Source organism: Anarrhichthys ocellatus, unplaced genomic scaffold (genome assembly GCF_004355925.1).
Source record: "Anarrhichthys ocellatus isolate YVR2014 unplaced genomic scaffold, GSC_Weel_1.0 scaffold195, whole genome shotgun sequence".
Classification (NCBI taxonomy): Eukaryota; Metazoa; Chordata; class Actinopteri; order Perciformes; family Anarhichadidae; genus Anarrhichthys; species Anarrhichthys ocellatus.
Genome location: NW_022280225.1, coordinates 192,282 through 210,051, shown reverse-complemented (window position 1 = coordinate 210,051; position 17,770 = coordinate 192,282). Strand labels below are relative to the sequence as shown.

The 17,770-nt window shown below is 42.1% G+C and overlaps 1 protein-coding gene across 1 annotated transcript in view; it reads left to right on the top strand.

Moving 5' to 3' along the window:
• Positions 1-17,770, top strand: part of ror2 (receptor tyrosine kinase-like orphan receptor 2) — a 50,464-nt gene that overhangs the window by 11,961 nt on the left and 20,733 nt on the right. The window contains exon 2 of the mRNA XM_031878715.1: positions 14,740-14,811. Within this exon, the coding sequence (XP_031734575.1) occupies positions 14,740-14,811 (72 nt within the window). The remainder of the gene's footprint in view (positions 1-14,739; positions 14,812-17,770) is intronic.

Below are 17,770 nucleotides of genomic sequence, written 5' to 3'. Positions count from 1 at the left end.
AATCTGGCATGTGCTCATATGTGTGTGTTGTGTATGAAAGCATACCGTATGTACTTAAAGTGAGTGAAAGGCCACTGGATTTAACTTGTACTGTAGAAAATGATGACTTTTGCAAACTTAATTTTAAATAATCTTAAGGAATTTAAAGGGAAATCAACAGTACCTAATTCTGTGAAGCAACAGCAGAATGCTAGATGGAATAAACAGTGGTCAATGAAGTTCAATTGATTTCAGAATACATAGTATTATACATTATCTATTCATATCTTGATATAGAGTATGCTACTTCTATGAATAGTACAATGTTAAAGGCTTTTCAAAATTCATTCATCATTTAGAGACAAGAAATGAAGTAGAATAATTGAAGGTGAATTCCGCTGATTGAAGTGTGTTTACAGGTGTTGGGTAGTATTACTGCATGTGAAAAGAAGCCTTTAGTGTGTCCAGAGGAAGCTGTGTGACGTCTGATGAATGTCCTCAAGTGATGTCGCTTGAGTCGCCGTTGGTTGAAGACTACAAGTTAGAAAAGCAAACAAAACGGGGAGGAGTGGAGTTGGCATATACAGCATATACAGAGTGAAGGATATGTGTGTGGTGTGATGTACAGCTGTGGGCATTACACATCGGTAGGCCAGCGAGGAGACAACAATCCAAAGTGGTGGAGACAAAGGAGAAGGGTCACGTTCTGTGACTTTGACTATATCGTTGAAATGAAAGCATATTTTCTTTTATGGAGACGGACGAGGAAAACATGCTTCCCAGTAAGAGGTGGTTGGCCTTTGCAGTCTGCCATTGGTCCGTCGAAATGTGTTAACAGCAGGGATGTCAAACCAACAGCCAGTCCCTCCTCCTCCAGCAGATGCTTTGTTAATCATAGCTCAGACACGGGGGCCAAGGAGGAAGAGCGCAGAAGAAAATGGGAGCAAAGTTTTGCAGTTTGTTCACAACTAAATCTCTAAATGTAATATTGTGCCGTGTGGTCGGCCTGCCTGTTCTCCACATTCCTGCTCTTCCCGCAGACTGTTAGGGCGAAGGAAAGAATGACTAAGAGCTGGTTTTGGATAAAGATAAACAATTGACACTAGAGCTTTGTCTTATGTGCATCCAAAAGCTTTCTTTCTTCATGGCTGACCCTAGTTTTCCACAGGACCCAGCATGGTATGCACAGGCTTATCAGAGAGCCAATAAAATGCAAATGACGCTGCTCTTCCCCCATCACAACCTTCAGTCTCATTTATTGTCTTGTCTTTGAGCCTCCAAATGGCCAAATATTTGAGGGGAAGTGCCTCCCTTTTTTATGAGATAGCTATTGTTGTTGTAACTCAGTCACGGGGATGTAGTTACTCCTGTGTAAGCTGCCGCTGTGATGAGGGCCTGCGAGGTGGGAAAACAGCATCAGAGCCAGTAAAAGGGGGAATTCTATTGCAGGCAGGACGTGATACCATCTAGAGTGCCATGATACAGTCATTATGTCTGAAAGACTGCACACTCGCGTGCTTATGTCTAGATGATAGGAGCTACGGAGCCAGTGTGACAAAAGTAGTCCCATCTGGACGTGCTTTGTGTTTAAGGGGAACTTCAGCGCCATCACATTTCTGTATGGAACTCACTGCTGCATGCTTCCAGTATAGCTGAGCAGAAAAAGAAAGATGGTAATATTCAGCATTTCTATGGATTCACATTCAACATGGAGAACTTAAGATTTGGGTATGCTTAAGAAGAATGTGGGTGTGCCCCTCTGACATTGGATAGGTGTGGAGGGAGGAGCTTTCACAAGATGTTTTGACAATCTCAAAAAATTGTAGTTTTGGTCCAGAGACCTGCAAACATTAGTCAAATTAGTCAGCTGACGTAAGTAAGAAGCAACACGACTATGATCATAACTGGCATGAAACAATCAGAGAGTAACTTTGTTCTCTCCTTCACAGCATTGCTGGCTCTCTCTCTTCTACAGCTTCTGCACAATCTCTCTCTTTTTTGTCTGTTTTTAAAGGAGTCACAAAGTGGCAGCACAGCCCAACTGTACCATCAAACAAAGAGAAAGGCTCTCCTCTCGTCCTATAATGCTTCATGTTTTAGTACTCTGCGGTCCACTTTACACTGAACACAAGGGTCCACCTGTTGAATGTAACAACAATATTGTTGTGTTTTGTTTTGTTGTCATCTTAAACACAATTCACATGAAAGAAATATTAAATATGTGTGAGGGTGTGGTAAAAACCTATGATGTCTAATATTAAAAAAAACATAAGACATGCAAAAGGTAAAATATTACCATACAAATGTTTAAAAATGTCCCATATAAAATAAATGTAGGATATAGTTCAAACAAAGAAATGGAGAGAAGCAGGAGTAATTACAACATGAACAACAGTTTCTGATCACTTCTTTTCCAAATTAAATATTTTGTTCAGCAGAGCATTTCTCTCTTTTTGTACACAGACAGTGACATTGAAGAACACATTAAATATACATTTCATTCCACAGAATAACTCCACCACATGTGATGTAAAACTGACCACGGAATGTTTTATACAAAGGAAGATGAACATTCTCAGCCTGTCAAGTTTTGTTATTATAGAATTGAGAGTTGTGAACAAAATAATATGTAAACTTTCAGGGGAAACTGCGTTTGTGTATTCACTCTGCATTTAGCCCTGGTTTGGTCTCTAAATCCTCCATTCTGCAGCAGCTAGTGGACAGTGACTTTATCAGAGCTTGTTCCCTGAAAACAGCTGCTTGCTGCTGGAAAGAGGAGCGCTGAAAGAGACTAAATCTCGCCATAGTGTTGATAAGAGAACTGTACAGTCTACCTCATCATTTCCTTTGTCTTTGCACTCAGTCTATTTCAAATACTGATTAGTGCAGCTTTGAAATGCTTATGCTGGGACTCGTCGGGATATTTAAGGAACATTTCTGACCTAACAAGTTCACAGAAGGTCAGCACTGTTAACCGCTAACACACTGATGCAATATAGCTAAAGCACTGACCGTTTCCAATCTGATTAGAGCAAACAACAAGATTTTAGAGCGAGCCATGAGCAGACTGAGGTGTTGCTGCTCTCTGAAGACAAAATGAACGCTGAGCTCTGCAGAATCTAGGTTTAGTCTGATTTTGGGCAAATGTTCTTTCAGTGCTGCCGTAATAGAAATACCTCCAAATATAGTGCAGCACAGCACAATAGAGAGGCGGACGGTGTGGTAATGTGAGCAGTGTTGTTTCAGAAACAAAGTGTGTTGTGAGGTATCGGCACTTACATTGCTCACTAGTGGTGCAACGGATCACAAAAGTCACCATGTTGATGAACCCTATTGGCGCATACAGCTAGTTTTTGTTGTTGTTGTTAGCTGGTATAGAATGCCCCAGGTTATTTCAAACAATCTTGGCATTCGTAGTTTTAATGATTTAAATATGATTACAAGCTGCTTAGAGCTGGTGTTAGGAAGTTAAACAGGTCATGATTCATCTCTAATATCTATCTTATATTGTTGTGAAAACCTCTCCTTGAAACAACTGAATTTATTTAAGTTTCTTGCCTAAAACCACATTGAGTTTACACCAATATTACATTTGAACACATCATGATAGCATTATAATTTACCTTGGCCCAATTTACCTGATAGAGCATGAACGCAAAATGATGTAACTCAATGGAGCCTCTGTGTGTTAGCTGCTCCAATCGGTTTTTTTCTGTGACAATTATATCTTGAAAACACATCACCACTCTAACCAGATGGTTTTTTTCTCGTGGGTTGTCATGTGACTCAGACGTTACCTGCTAGTCAGGTGAGTCGATAGTCACTTGGTCATGTGAGCTTTTAATGAGCGAAGTTAACGTCAACGCCGCTCTTTTCCTTAACCTCACCAAGTGGTTGTGTTTCCTACTAGCGTACACCACGTCCCTAACACGTCCCTTACAGATGCTAGAGGGGAATGTAGAGCATCATAGCTTGAAGCTTCGGAGCACTCACCAAGCTAGGAATGTGTATCTGTCATCTTGTTTTGATGTTTTTCTGCCTTCTTGTGGTCAGGAAATTATTAAAGCTTTATATTTTTGATGGACGGTCATTTTAGAATATCAGTCCCAAATATGCTTAAAAGCAGGTAATGTCTATGAAATTCATTAACAGTCAATGTGTTATAGGTAATGAGTATCCGAAAGATGACTTCATACTCAAAGTAGGAGTTGATTTATCACGTTTTTCTTTTATTTGACCCGTTTTATGTTGGAGCCACAAAGCGAGTGAGTGCACGGTATGTAGCTTCAGGGCAGTCTGGGTTGTTTTCACACTGGAGGTACTTCCATCAGATACACGGACCCCTAGCTTTTTATGAGGGGTCATAATTTCAGAGCACCGTCTGTCTTGTCTTTCACGTTGAAGAGAAGCTGTGTGTTGGACAGGACGCATTCCAACACTTTACATTTTGACTGCCCATCCTACGACTAAGTTAGTGCCATCTTGGGCCAAAATGATGTGTATCTAAATAAAATGTACAATGTAGTGGACAATGTAGTGGCTATTAAATTTACTGAACACATTCATGCTCCCCGGAGGATGAATCCTCTCCATTCAATGAGCGTTCCTCCAGCACCACCCTCATGAGTACATGACCTTTGCTGAGAACATTCATTTCTGGTGGAAGCCCTGTTTTTATGTTGATGTCATTTCATTGTAATGCCTCTCCGTTAACCCTCAGGACAAACTTTAGTTTGTATGCTTAGTGCTGGTAAGGTTGTGAATATTAGAACTTAACATTATGCTTTATAAATGCATGGGAAAAAGCACATTTGTGCATAAATGCAATATATAAAATCATAGCTTGAAATTATATTTTTGGATCATAAGGCAAAATGGTAGCAGCATGTTAAAGTTACCGGCCATTTAGGACTTCCACTAGCCAACATACGCTTCATCCGTTTAAGAATCATTGCATTGATTTCAACATATTTATAGTTGGATGTAAAAAAGCATATTAAAGTGAATTTATAACATAATTTCAGGGATCACAAGTTTCATTGATATACAAATACAATAAGTCTTAGGTCTTAGTGTATTCCTATCTTTAGTACTCCACCACCCGTCCACAGTAAAACATGAAACTAATGTTTTCAACCCACTTTGGAGAACAGATTCAAACTGTGTCCACAGCAGAAGTCCTCAATGAATTCTTCCTGGATAACTCAGAATCAATGACAATAGAGTAGATAAGTTACTTGTGAACAGACATTTGGATGGTATGTTCACGAAACACCGTGTAATGACATTGCTGGTGTTACTGTTCCTACACTCTGTGTGTAGGTTGAATACATAATTATGGTCATTATATGTGAGAAAGCCTCCTCATTGAATATGTAACAGCTAGAACATGAAGTCAGGATAGAGGTCGACTTGTCAGTGTGAGTTGGGTCAGGTGTTAATGCCACCTGGTTTTGATGTCAGTTTCCTGTCTGTGCAATGAACACTGTGATATCCTTTAAAAGTGAAGATGTCACAGACGGTGACATACAAGATTCCTAAGAAAAATACATTTTGTATTTTAAAACTAAACTGAATCGTACCTGTGTGAAACAAAACGTCTGAAAATAAGTACTTTGAGGAGAATCCAGGGGCGTCCGTTGGTAACGATAGCATTATTATAAAACTTAAAAACAGTGGTGTGTTTCTTCCTTTCTAAGACGGCACTTATCTGTGTAACCGAGGAGGCCTTGAATAAGTCCCATGGCAGAAAACCGAGAGGCTGACAAGGGTGAGCGAGACAGAGGAGGCACACAGCGCGGTCTGAACTGGATATCTAGAAGAGGGAGGTTGACCACAACTTGACTTGTTTAGACAGGGGAGATAATGGCTGCCCCCCCCCCAGCTTCACTGAGACCAGAGCAGTATATACAGAGTCTGAACGGCATCAGGTCAAGTGCCAGATCAGCAGATAGAATGCAGTTGGTTGTGCCGATACTTTTAGAGCAGGAAGGGAAGTGAAAGCACTTAAAACTGAACGGAAAGTCTTTCACACAACACGAGCGAGTGTTGTAGAGGCTGAATAAGTATATGAACCATATACAGCTTTGTATTACTAAACATCAGAGAGAAACAAAGCATGACCATTTAATGTGATTAAAGGTGAAAATGCAACCATTTCTCTTTGTTTTGGCCTCCATTCACACAAATGGTTTGTTTCCACTGCAGGTATTTAACAAGCTTTCCTACCATAACTCTGTAAGGACTGACTACAATGCTACTCCGTGTCTCCACTATGTTTTACAGGCTGCAGTGGGACTATTTTGTGTCATATCCACTGCATGCATCTACTTTTTTCCCTGCACTGTCTGGCTGTGTTGTATTCCCACTTTTGTCAGATGCTGAAATATGTTCTGGTCCACCTTTCTGTTTGTAAGGACTGACTGCTGCTCCTTCTGAATGGCTTCCTCTCTATACTAATAAATACCAGTGGTGGGCCGTCAGGGCCAGCTAAGCCTTCTCTGCTGGCCTAAACAGAATCATAAAGTTATAGCTATATTATAATTTAATAATTTTTCATAAATACACTACATGTATTATAATTTTCTTTCCCATTAGCTTATTTTCTCATTGCACAGCTGTCTGGCTGACAGCATCGCACATTTTATGGGTGGAAATGCATTTCATTTTAACTGAGCATCTTGGTGTTTGGAGCTATGCTACGCTAACGTGAGGATGCCATAGCACGGCAGGACACTACGGTGCTTTTGAAGACTTTTCTCCACAACCGTGGTCCGCGACGGCCGCGGAGGTAGAATCCCGGCCGGCGGAGGTGGGATCCTGGCCGCCGTTCGCACCGGCCAGCGTTCGCACCGGCCGGGTATATGCAGTAGTAAAATGTAGATTACTTTTGTTGCATTTGTTATAGTCGTCCTTGTTGTGATATGATGTCACACATCTGCTCGACTGACCACTATTGGCAGCACTTGGTACATGGTGTCACCATGAGGTGTAAGAAAGTATTGATACACTTGAGTATCACAGTTATGTTTTGTGATACTGTGTCAATTCTCAAAAACAATGGATTTTTCATTTATAGTTTACATGCAAAGATTAATGGCACACAGTGTCAAAAAGTAGTGCCATGGTGTTGGGCGTTTAGCAGCTAACATTGCTAACAGCGCGAACAACGACAACGGTGCTGGCGGAGCTAACAGTTTTAACCTGGTGGGGAAATCAAAAGGTTGGGCGCTACGCTTCCACAACAACGTGGTCTCACCACTGTGGGTTTGGGGGGGGACCGCATCGTCAGCAGTAAACGCTGTCCAGTAAGACTCACAGTTATGTGGTGGTGGAGTAGATGGACCCAAACAGCACCCAAACAGCTCACACAGCAGATTTAATCCATCCAAGGTCTTTATCTCTCTCACACACACACACACACACACACACACACACACAGAATGTCATCAAAAAGTTGATTTATTTCACCAATTCCATTCAAAAAGTGAAACTTGTCTATTATATTCATTCATTCATTACACACAGACTGATATATTTCAAATGTTTATTTCTTTTAATTTTGATGATTATAACTGACAACTAAGGAAAATCCCAAATTCAGTATCTCAGAAAATGAGAATATTACTTAAGACCAATACAAGGAAAGGATTTTTAGAAATCTTGGCCAACTGAAAAGTATGAACATGAAAAGTATGAGCATGTACAGCACTCAATACTTACGTAGTTGGGGCTCCTTTTGCCTGAATTACTGCAGCAATGCGGCGTGGCATGGAGTCGATCAGTCTGTGGCACTGCTCAGGTGTTATGAGAGCCCAGGTTGCTCTGATAGTGGCCTTCAGCTCTTCTGCATTGTTGGGTCTGGCATTTCGCATCATCCTCTTCACAATACCCCATAGATGTTCTATGGGGTTAAGGTCAGGCGAGTTTGCTGGCCAATTAAGAACAGGGATACCATGGTCCTTAAACCAGGTACTGGTTGCTTTGGCACTGTGTGCAGGTGCCAAGTCCTGTTGGAAAATGAAATCTGCATCTCCATAAAGTTGGTCAGCAGCAGGAAGCATGAAGTGCTCTAAAACTTCCTGGTATACGGCTGCGTTGACCTTGGACCTCAGAAAACAGTGGACCAACACCAGCAGATGACATGGCACCCAAAACCGTCACTGACTGTGGAAACTTTACACTGGACCTCAAGCAACGTGGATTGTGTGTCTCTCCTCTCTTCCTCCAGACTCTGGGACCCTGATTTCCAAAGGAAATGCAAAATTTACTTTCATCAGAGAACATAACTTTGGACCACTCAGCAGCAGTCCAGTCCTTTTTGTCTTTAGCCCAGGTGAGACGCTTCTGACGCCGTCTGTTCAAGAGTGGCTTGACACAAGGAATGCGACAGCTGAAACCCATGTCTTGCATACGTCTGTGCGTAGTGGTTCTTGAAGCACTGACTCCAGCTGCAGTCCACTCTCTGAATCTCCCCCACATTTTTGAATTGGTTTTGTTTCACAATCCTCTCCAGGGTGCGGTTATCCCTATTGCTTGTACACTTTTTTCTACCACATCTTTTCCTTCACCTCTCCATTAATGTGCTTGGACACAGAGCTCTGTGAACAGCCAGCCTCTTTTGCAATGACCTTTTGTGTCTTGCCCTCCTTGTGCAAGGTGTCAATGGTCGTCTTTTGGACAACTGTCAAGTCAGCAGTCTTCCCCATGATTGTGTAGCCTACAGAACTAGACTGAGAGACCATTTAAAGGCCTTTGCAGGTGTTTTGAGTTAATTAGCTGATTAGAGTGTGGCACCAGGTGTCTACAATATTGAACCTTTTCACAATATTCTAATTTTCTGAGATACTGAATTTGGGATTTTCCTTAGTTGTCAGTTATAATCATCAAAATTAAAAGAAATAAACATTTGAAGTATATCAGTCTGTGTGTAATGAATGAATATAATAGACAAGTTTCACTTTTTGAATGGAATTAGTGAAATAAATCAACTTTTTGATGATATTCTAATTATATGACCAGCACCTGTAGATGCAGATTTAAACAGAAAACAATCAACAAATAAACTACGGCACTGTGTACAGTGGGCAAAGCCTCTCCTTCGTTCTCCCTGAGTCGGGAGGGAAACTCAACCGAGGAAGGATGATGCAGCCTCCGGAGTCGGGAGGGAAGCTCCACCGAACTCACGGCTGGAAACGGTCCGGGAAGGAAACAAAAGGACGCCGACCGGTGTACTCCGTGGTACTACGCGGGTCGGCCTCTGCGCACAGGTGAATACCCGGGGATTGACTCTGCGCAGCAGGAGTGCTGCAGACAGCCAGAAAGGTTAGGAATAAATCTTCACTGAAAACCACTGTTCATACTTACGTGGACTAGAACCAGACTGGTAACCGGACGGACTGACAACACGCCGGAGGAGAGCTGGGGTATTTAAGTCAGTCGGAGATGATCACTGGAATTCCCCACAGCTGAGCCTGAGGAGAGGGGCGTGGTAGAGGACGGAACTCGGGGGTGGAAACTATAGGCTGACACAAAAACAAAACATAAGCACATGGCCTTCAAATAACAAAACAGACAGGGGAAAAAACAGGAGCACACACTAGGTCAGACAGGGATCCTAACACACACACACACACACACACACAGCTACCATTCACATGATGGGGATCGGATGAAGTATCCTTTTGATGTCGGTATCACTTTAAGGGTATTGAGATTCACACTGGCATTGCCATTTGCTAAAGGATACCATGATTTGTATTGTATCAACAGATTCTTGCCAATACATCTTGTTACCATTGACAACCAGCTATCTAACAAAGGTAACTCCTACATGAATATGTATTGGAACTGTCAACCAGGAGCAAAGGCACTGTACAAGTTCATCAACTATTCAGTTGCTCAGCAGGATGTGCTTCATTAACCACATACTCCATATTGACTTAAAACAACTCATCATGGCTACTTGCAGCTTTATAATACTTCATTACCACTCACATTCTTGGAGAGAAGAAAAGCAGTGGTTGAGTTTTCAGTCATGCTTTCCTCCTTTGACACTCGTGTGGTTATTTGCCTCCGCACATTGAGGTTGAACTCCGCCAGCAACATCATGTCTGCCTCAAAAGTAGCTCTTCCTTTAAGAAATGTTTGTAAAACTCCAGTCTGCTCTCTAAGAGCTGTTGAACCAACACTCACAGAAAACTCAAGGAAAGGTTGGAAGTGGGGGCAGAAAATGTAGAGGGGTGGAGGATGGGGAGTAACAGAGACAAAGGTTAGAGGACTGAGAGGCAAGAGGACACATACACACTCATACAAGCAGTTTGAACAGAAGAGAGAAGGAAAGTGTTGAGGTGTGCCAGAAGGCCCTCTGTCAAAACCCCAGTAGATGGAGTCGTGGCCTGGCCTCTCAGCTCTCAAAGGGCCCTTTCATGGTGGAGGCAGCAGGCTGGAGGAATGCAGCAGCCAGCGGTCGTATTCGGCCTCAGATGGAAAAGCATCCTACTTCCCCCAATCCCTCATTTTCCGAGGCTGTGGATATGTAATCAATCAGGGCCACGTAACCGGGCCGTGTATCTTGGATTTCTTATAGTTTACTTTCTGACAAAAAGATAGTTTACTATACTTTGTTGTGTTGTGGGGTGCTTGGTAAATAGGTGGGCTCAATGACGTGGTAGCAGCAACATAACAAGACTGATGGCTAGTGGCTCCTAGAAGTCACAGATTTTTCATACAACCCACAGCACAATGTTTGAGGAAACAAATGTCATAGTGATACCTATTTAAATTTAATGTGGTGTGATCATTATTATAACCCTTAGTGCCTGAAGTCTTTAGCGACCCAGGGACTGTACTACACCCTGTATTCCATTCAATTGAGCACTTAACTCCCTGGTATTCCTCAAACTATTTGTCCACAACAATGCTAGGGAGTCAACATTTCTAAAATGATAAGAAGCATTGTTTTTCCCTATATGCTAAGATAGTTCTCTGCGTATTCACATGATGCGGGTTGTGTTTTCCTGTTTGGCCTCATGATGGGGCCGTTGTCTCAATGTTACTATGAATAGATACAGAGAGTGTTGAAAAAGCATTACCATGATTGTGCAGCACCTGGTCATTACAGAGCAACATTTCCTTTGTCATTTGAGGCTGTTGATCACAACAGCTCTGGACATAAAGTTGTTCTTGAGGCTACCGATGATGAGGAATTCGTTTTTGTTCCATTTATGAATCAGATCATTTTAAAGCAGAACTGGTGCAGAACAACAACGAGACTAGCTTAGAGAACAAGCGCTGAACGGGACAACGGTCAACATACTGTACCAGGAGAAGTTAGGGCTTGACATTGCTGCTATGAACGTGAACGTAGTTTTCCTGGCCAAATTTCCAACATGGGAAGCCAGAAGATCCCACAAGCGTCGCACTTTCCTGGAAAACCTTCAGCCGCAGTGTCTGTGGCTGGAGGAAAGACAAATTCCAAAGACTGATGGATGCTCTAAGAGTATCCAGAAACAGAACCGCTTCGGCTGAGGGGCTCCCACAAATCTGTCCATCCACGCTTGGCTGCGAAAGTGACTGGGATTAGTAATTGTGACTAATTTGTGTTTTAGGCGTTAGTTTGAAGTTACAGGGCCATACGTGTAAGATAATACTGTAGAACCATGAAATAAAACTGGATGTTTTAAAAAAAAGAAAAACTTTAAAATGTTGTAATGTGTAATAAATGTATTTTTTTAAATGACTAGCAATATGATTTTGTGTGACACATCAGTAAAATTACAAAAAGAATACATTTCTTCATATTTTTATATTAAAATCCAATCATCTATTCTTCCAATTGCAACCAGTCATATTTTTGACATCCATCCATCAATCAATCATCCCTGGTAGAGACCTGTCAATCACAGTGTAGCCCCGCCCTAAAGCATACTCTGCTTTATGGTCTATGTGACACTAAATGGATCTTAATTTACTAAATGAACATCATGCTGTATTGAAGAAGACTTGAAACTAGAGATTGAGACCATAAACTCATGTTTACAATGTTTACTGAGGTAATAAATCAAGAGAGAAGTAGAGTAATTTTCTCAAAGACTTCTTTGAGAGGAGTCGCCCCCTGATGGTCAGTAGAGAGAATGCAGCTTTAAGACATAAAGCATTGGCTTCACTTTTCAGATTGTCGTCTGGTCATGATGAGTACTGGAAACAGTTGCAGTGTTCCTCTCTGGAGATGGTTGTCAGGATGCTATCAGCAGGGTTATTGTATTATAATGTTTTATTCAACTTAAATCTAGCTTCAAACCACTTATTTAACCTCACTCTTTTCGATTTTCTTTGGAATTGGCTCTCATAATTTGTAGCAAAAATGTAACAATAATTCAAACCTTGTGACAAGTAACAACGGTGACTTCAAATGAGGAGCCTGCTCACCAGAATGTTCTGCACATTGCTAATAACAACAGTCTAAGGAGAAACTTCAGATCTGGGGAGAGGCTCTTTAGCCTCAGAGCTTAGCGGATCAGAGTATTTTATAAACCTGGAACCGGATCCAAAACAAAAACAGGCTTTAAGCCTGTCTCTAGTGATCCCCCAACTTTATGGAAATGATATTAAATCAGCTAATCAATCAAACAGCCGGTTTATTGAGAACATTTAGCTCTTCTCACATGTTCTTTCAGGAGATCACTCTCTGTTGTTTCCATTAAGGTTTTAGATCTGGAACAGATGTGAGCAGTGGGCTGAGTGGGAAAAGATCAAACATAGACCAGTGTTGTGTTTTAAAGCTCGCATACTTCATCCTCGCAGTGTGATCACAACTGGTAGGATGTTTAGAAGACATTTGTGAGGATGTTTAAAAGTTAGAGCTGCTTAATATCTCAGAGGATTTAGCTTGGGTGAATACAAATCCTGCATTTGCATCTGATGCAGCGATATGAAGCGAAATGATCCTTCCCTCTCATAATGAAGGAGGACTTGTCTGCCTATGTCTATGGCTGGATTAAACTCCAATATTTAGCGGGAAGGCTGGCTCCTGAAAGGAATGCTGTATGGTTTTGTTCACTGCAAGTCCTCAGCACCACCAATTTCCTTCAACTGGCCACATCTGTCAAGCACATGCTCTGTATCACAGGGAAGGCAGGAGCCAAAGCCGAGTCGAACCAATAGCCGAGCCATACGTTGTGTCTGCTCACATGCGTCTGATCCTGATTAGCTCCCTGGGAGAGCCAGGCCCAATCAAACAGAGCAGCCAGAGTATCCATTTCACATATTGCTCATGAAAAACTATATATATATTGTGTATATCAGAGCAAAAAGCCAGTTTGCCTCACAGCCAAGCTGAGAGAAGTAGCCAGGCCTGAAAGGCTCAGTATGCTTCCAATAAACTACATTTATTTGGTAATTTAACCCTTTAAAAAGACTTGGAAAAGGAAGGTTCACCATGAAGCACCTCGAAGTCTTAAAATACAATAATACAACATCCAAAATGTTAATATGAATCTCCCTAAATATGCTGTCAGTGGAAGACGATATCTTGACTTATAGTACAATAAAATGTGATTTCATTTTTTTTACATTTGTTGCCTTAATATTGCCAGAATACTCTCATGCATGTAGCAATGTCACTACAAATATTACAGAACTAGAAGGGCAGTCCGAGAGCGCATGCTCTCTGTCGCTCTGTTGGGATATTTAAAAAATCAATAAAGTCAACAATGCTGAGCCATGTGCGTCACATATGAACGCCACCTCTCTTAATTTGGAGACACATCAGTCAGTCTTGCTGCTGTGCTGTGACTGCAGGTATTTAATCCACTGACTGAAAGGAAAGGAGCATAACTTCTACAAAGTATTGTGGGTAACTCAAACAAACATCAAACAGAATCACTATCCAGATAACGTGGCATGAATAACAATATTAGCAAGACTCAGCTGTACTTAATCCCATTAAAGCTATATTTTCATCCGTGGCATAGTTGCTTAATTTAATGCTTTGCCTCGATTGACGGGCGGAGCTGCGCTTCGGCAGGGTGCAGTTTGGAGGCCCCATTGAACCCCTGGATGCAGCCCCCTGTTGCAACGTTGGAGCGGTGTGGGGGATGGGGTTTCAGACACCGTTCATCAATCCAACAATCCAACAATAACCTCTATATGATCTATTAATAGAAATGGAATGTAATATTCTTCATTTTCCACTGTAATTTATTTAATGCATAATCACCAGAAACTAAGAATCGTTGTGTTTTTATTAGTTTAAAATTATCCATTCATATCTTCATACGGAGCGGGTCTTCTTCCTGGAGTCCATTATGTTGCACCGCCGTGTTTCTACAGTAGCCCAGAACGGACAAACCAAACACTGGCTTTAGATAGGCCCTCAGCGTTTTCACATTAGCCACCGTAGTTGTCCTACACGCTTGGCACAGGGGAGGAGTTTCACTTGGTTACAACCTGTAGCTTCTGTGAGCCCCAGTCAACAGGTTGGTCTGAACGTTACTGATCGCAGTCTTTCTACCAAGAGGGTGAAATCCTATATTAATGGCCCCATGACCTTTTCAAGCACCACCCTCAGAACAAACTTCATATTTGTAGCTCCCCTGCTGCTAAGCCTCTAGAAAGGATTCCTTGTGTTGTTCCTCTTGTCCAACATTTTTGTATTTTCAGAATAAACTTAGCAGCCTTTTGGGACCGCCACCAAGTTAGACTTGTTTTATTTGGGCTTTAGTTTTAACTCTTGTATCCTCTCTGTGGCTATTTCTGCAGCTGATCCAGGTCTGTCAGTGGATACAGATGGTCTGGCTGAAGCTCAGAGTGGAGCTGCACCCACAGCTGAAGGTAAGATCAATATTCCTCATTTTGTTTTCTGAGTGGTTAAAGCTCAATCATTTGTATGTTGTATCTCATTTGTGTAATCCATACTAAGCCCAATATTTATAACACTTCATCACCACAGGAGTGCAATTGAAAATGCGTCATGGTCATGGAAATGTTCTGATTAGCTCTGCATCGCCCCCTTGAGATTGTAGTGTTTGATGAGGATCGGGTACAGTGTGACTAAAGGGGGTCGAGGTGTGGGTTGACGGGGTCTAGTGTGAGGGAATGAATGGAGGGTCGAATGGAGATCAATGACGATCTTGGAGGTGTCGAGGAACCCAGGGAGTGAGACTGAGGGTGGGGGGTGCGTGTCAATGATCTTCGGCTTCATCATCCATTTAATGAACCGTCATTTTGATGGTGTAGTGAGAAATGCCTCGCCTGAAGCGCATGTTGAGTATGTTCACAATGTTCGCACATTTGTGCCGATTGGGCCAGATGTTGACATTAGTGTTGCATTTTGCACGGCCCACATTTGAGTCCTTACCAATCTCCCAGAAATAACTGCCCACATCCTAACAGTGTGGACAGTTGTGTGACATTATTTATATCTGTATTTTCTGGTAATTAGATTAAGGTTGCCCAGTAGGTGTCAATATTGTGTGTATGGTGTCCAGGGCCAGGCCAGGGACAGTTGATATTCATTGATGATTAACCTGGGTTGTGATGTTTACCACAAGCTGTTTGTGGCATAATCTTCAGACTCCTCATTGATTACACTTTGTTTAGGGCTGTGCCCTTATTTCCAGATGTATGTTGTGGTTAAATATGATGTGACTGTAGTGATGTGCAGATCATATGCCCTATCGTTACCAATCACACAAAGTTTATAGTGTCGTCTGCTGCTGGATAGTTTCTCCTCTTGATCTGAATAAATGATTGATGATTGTCACTATATACTAACAGTCCTCCGGTTCACATGATTTCCAACATTGACCTCTGATCTTGAAGAATTAAAGCACATGGTGGTTTAACATAAACGTATTAGCTTGGTATCAATAATTACAAGTTCACTTTTTTAGTGCATTATGCTGTTTTTTTAATTGTAAATATATAACGTGTTTAGTTATATGTGCTGTCACATCAATAATTGGTACTCGCCCAGATGCTCTGTTCTTCCAATGTGGGGAACATCGAGTTCAGTCAGAGTTTCTCCGATAATTCAAGCCAATCAGAAGCAGAGTAGGCGGGTCATAGTAGGATTTGTAATTTAGCGCCCTGGACAGGTCGCCAGGCAATCACAGGGCGTTTGGAGTCAACAAGTAACCTGATTAACCTAACCTGCATGTCTTTGGACTGTGGGAGGAAACCCAAATGAACACAGGGAGAACATGTCAAATTTGCAACACGCAAACTCCTCACAGAAGGGCCCATCTCCTGGGTTCGAACCCAGAACCCTCTTGCTGTGCAGTGCTAACCACAGCACCACCCTAGACATGTTTCAGTTCTCTTCTATTTTCAAACTAACCTCTCTCAGTCGGTCTTTCCTCCAAATCAATGTTAGTGAATTTATGGCAACAATCGGGCCTTTCGGCTGCAATAAAGAGTTCATTAATGATTTGAAACAGGTATGTTAATGTTTATGCCCTCTGGGTTTGAAGCTCCGTCCTCTCCGCTGAGCGCCGTTGTGCAGCATGGTGGGTGTTCAGCGCGGCCTCCTGGCCTGAGAGCATCAATCATGTTATAATTTAAGGGGAGGCTTCAGTGCTGCTGCAGCAGGGTCTGTTTAATACCAGGGTAGGGAAATGGAATGGTACAATGTGAGGACTGTTTGCACTGACTGTCCGTTCTCCAGGGACTAAAGTGAGCACTGAACAGTAATAGTTTTCACGAACAGAAAGGACACTCTTTGCAGAGCTTCTGTGCTTATTCTTTCCTTGTTTTAGTCACTGATTTAGATGTAGTTTAAATGCACCATTTGTTTTCATACATTCCAGTTGTTCAAGGTAGTAAGAGAGTTCACGGAGATCACTGATTGTAATTCAGTTCACTGATTATTGTGAGAATATATTATGTACAACCTATGCCAAAACAATATTTTTTCTAACAACCTGAATCTTTATTTGCTCAGTGTCCTTGATGCTCTGCAGCTCGGCAGCTCGGAGCTGAACTCTTACTCATCGGTAAGAGTTCAGCTCAACTCCCAGCTCAGAGCCAGCTCTCCTGATGAGCTCGCGGATTCTGTTGGCAGTCCTCTGAGGTTGCTGTGGCTTTTTTGAGTTTGATTTTCCTACATCTTATACAGCTCTTAGAAGTCAGATTACACAACATCTCATCAGCGCCATAATTCAGCAGTTGTCTTAGAGTAGATGCTTTTTTCGCCCAAATATCTTGTTAGATTCAGGATTTTCCCCTCTGTGAAGTTCGGTTAACTCAAACACAACCACTTTTGGTGTCACTTGGTGCCCTAAGTAGTCATTTCTTAGATAAACAGCCTAGTAGGCAAAGAGGACCAGGCTTTGGAAGCGTGCCAAAGAGCTGGCTTTGAGAGAAAGCAGCTTTTCATTGCCTCTATCTCTCGGGGATTGGACTAATCAATCAAGCACTTCGGCCTCGATATTTGAGACAGCCGTGCCTCCATAAAACTACTAGTCAAAAAGTAGCTCTGGAGCGGGAACAATGACGTCTGAATCTCCCAGTGGATTATTGAAAGTGGGCCCAGCGTGCATGCAGGCATGCCGCTGCAGGATGGCATTTCAATCAGGAGAGACAATTGAATGATTAGTAGTTAACATTTATAATGACAGATGATGATTAATGAGTTACACAGAAACTCTTTGGTGCTTGAACACGACGAGGGGATTTGTGATCGAGTCCAGACACTGGTGGTGATGGTGGCTGATGAGGCTGATAGAATGATGAGTTGATAAAGATGATGGATCTGATGAAGACTGGGTGGAGATGGGGAGGTGGAGGGTTG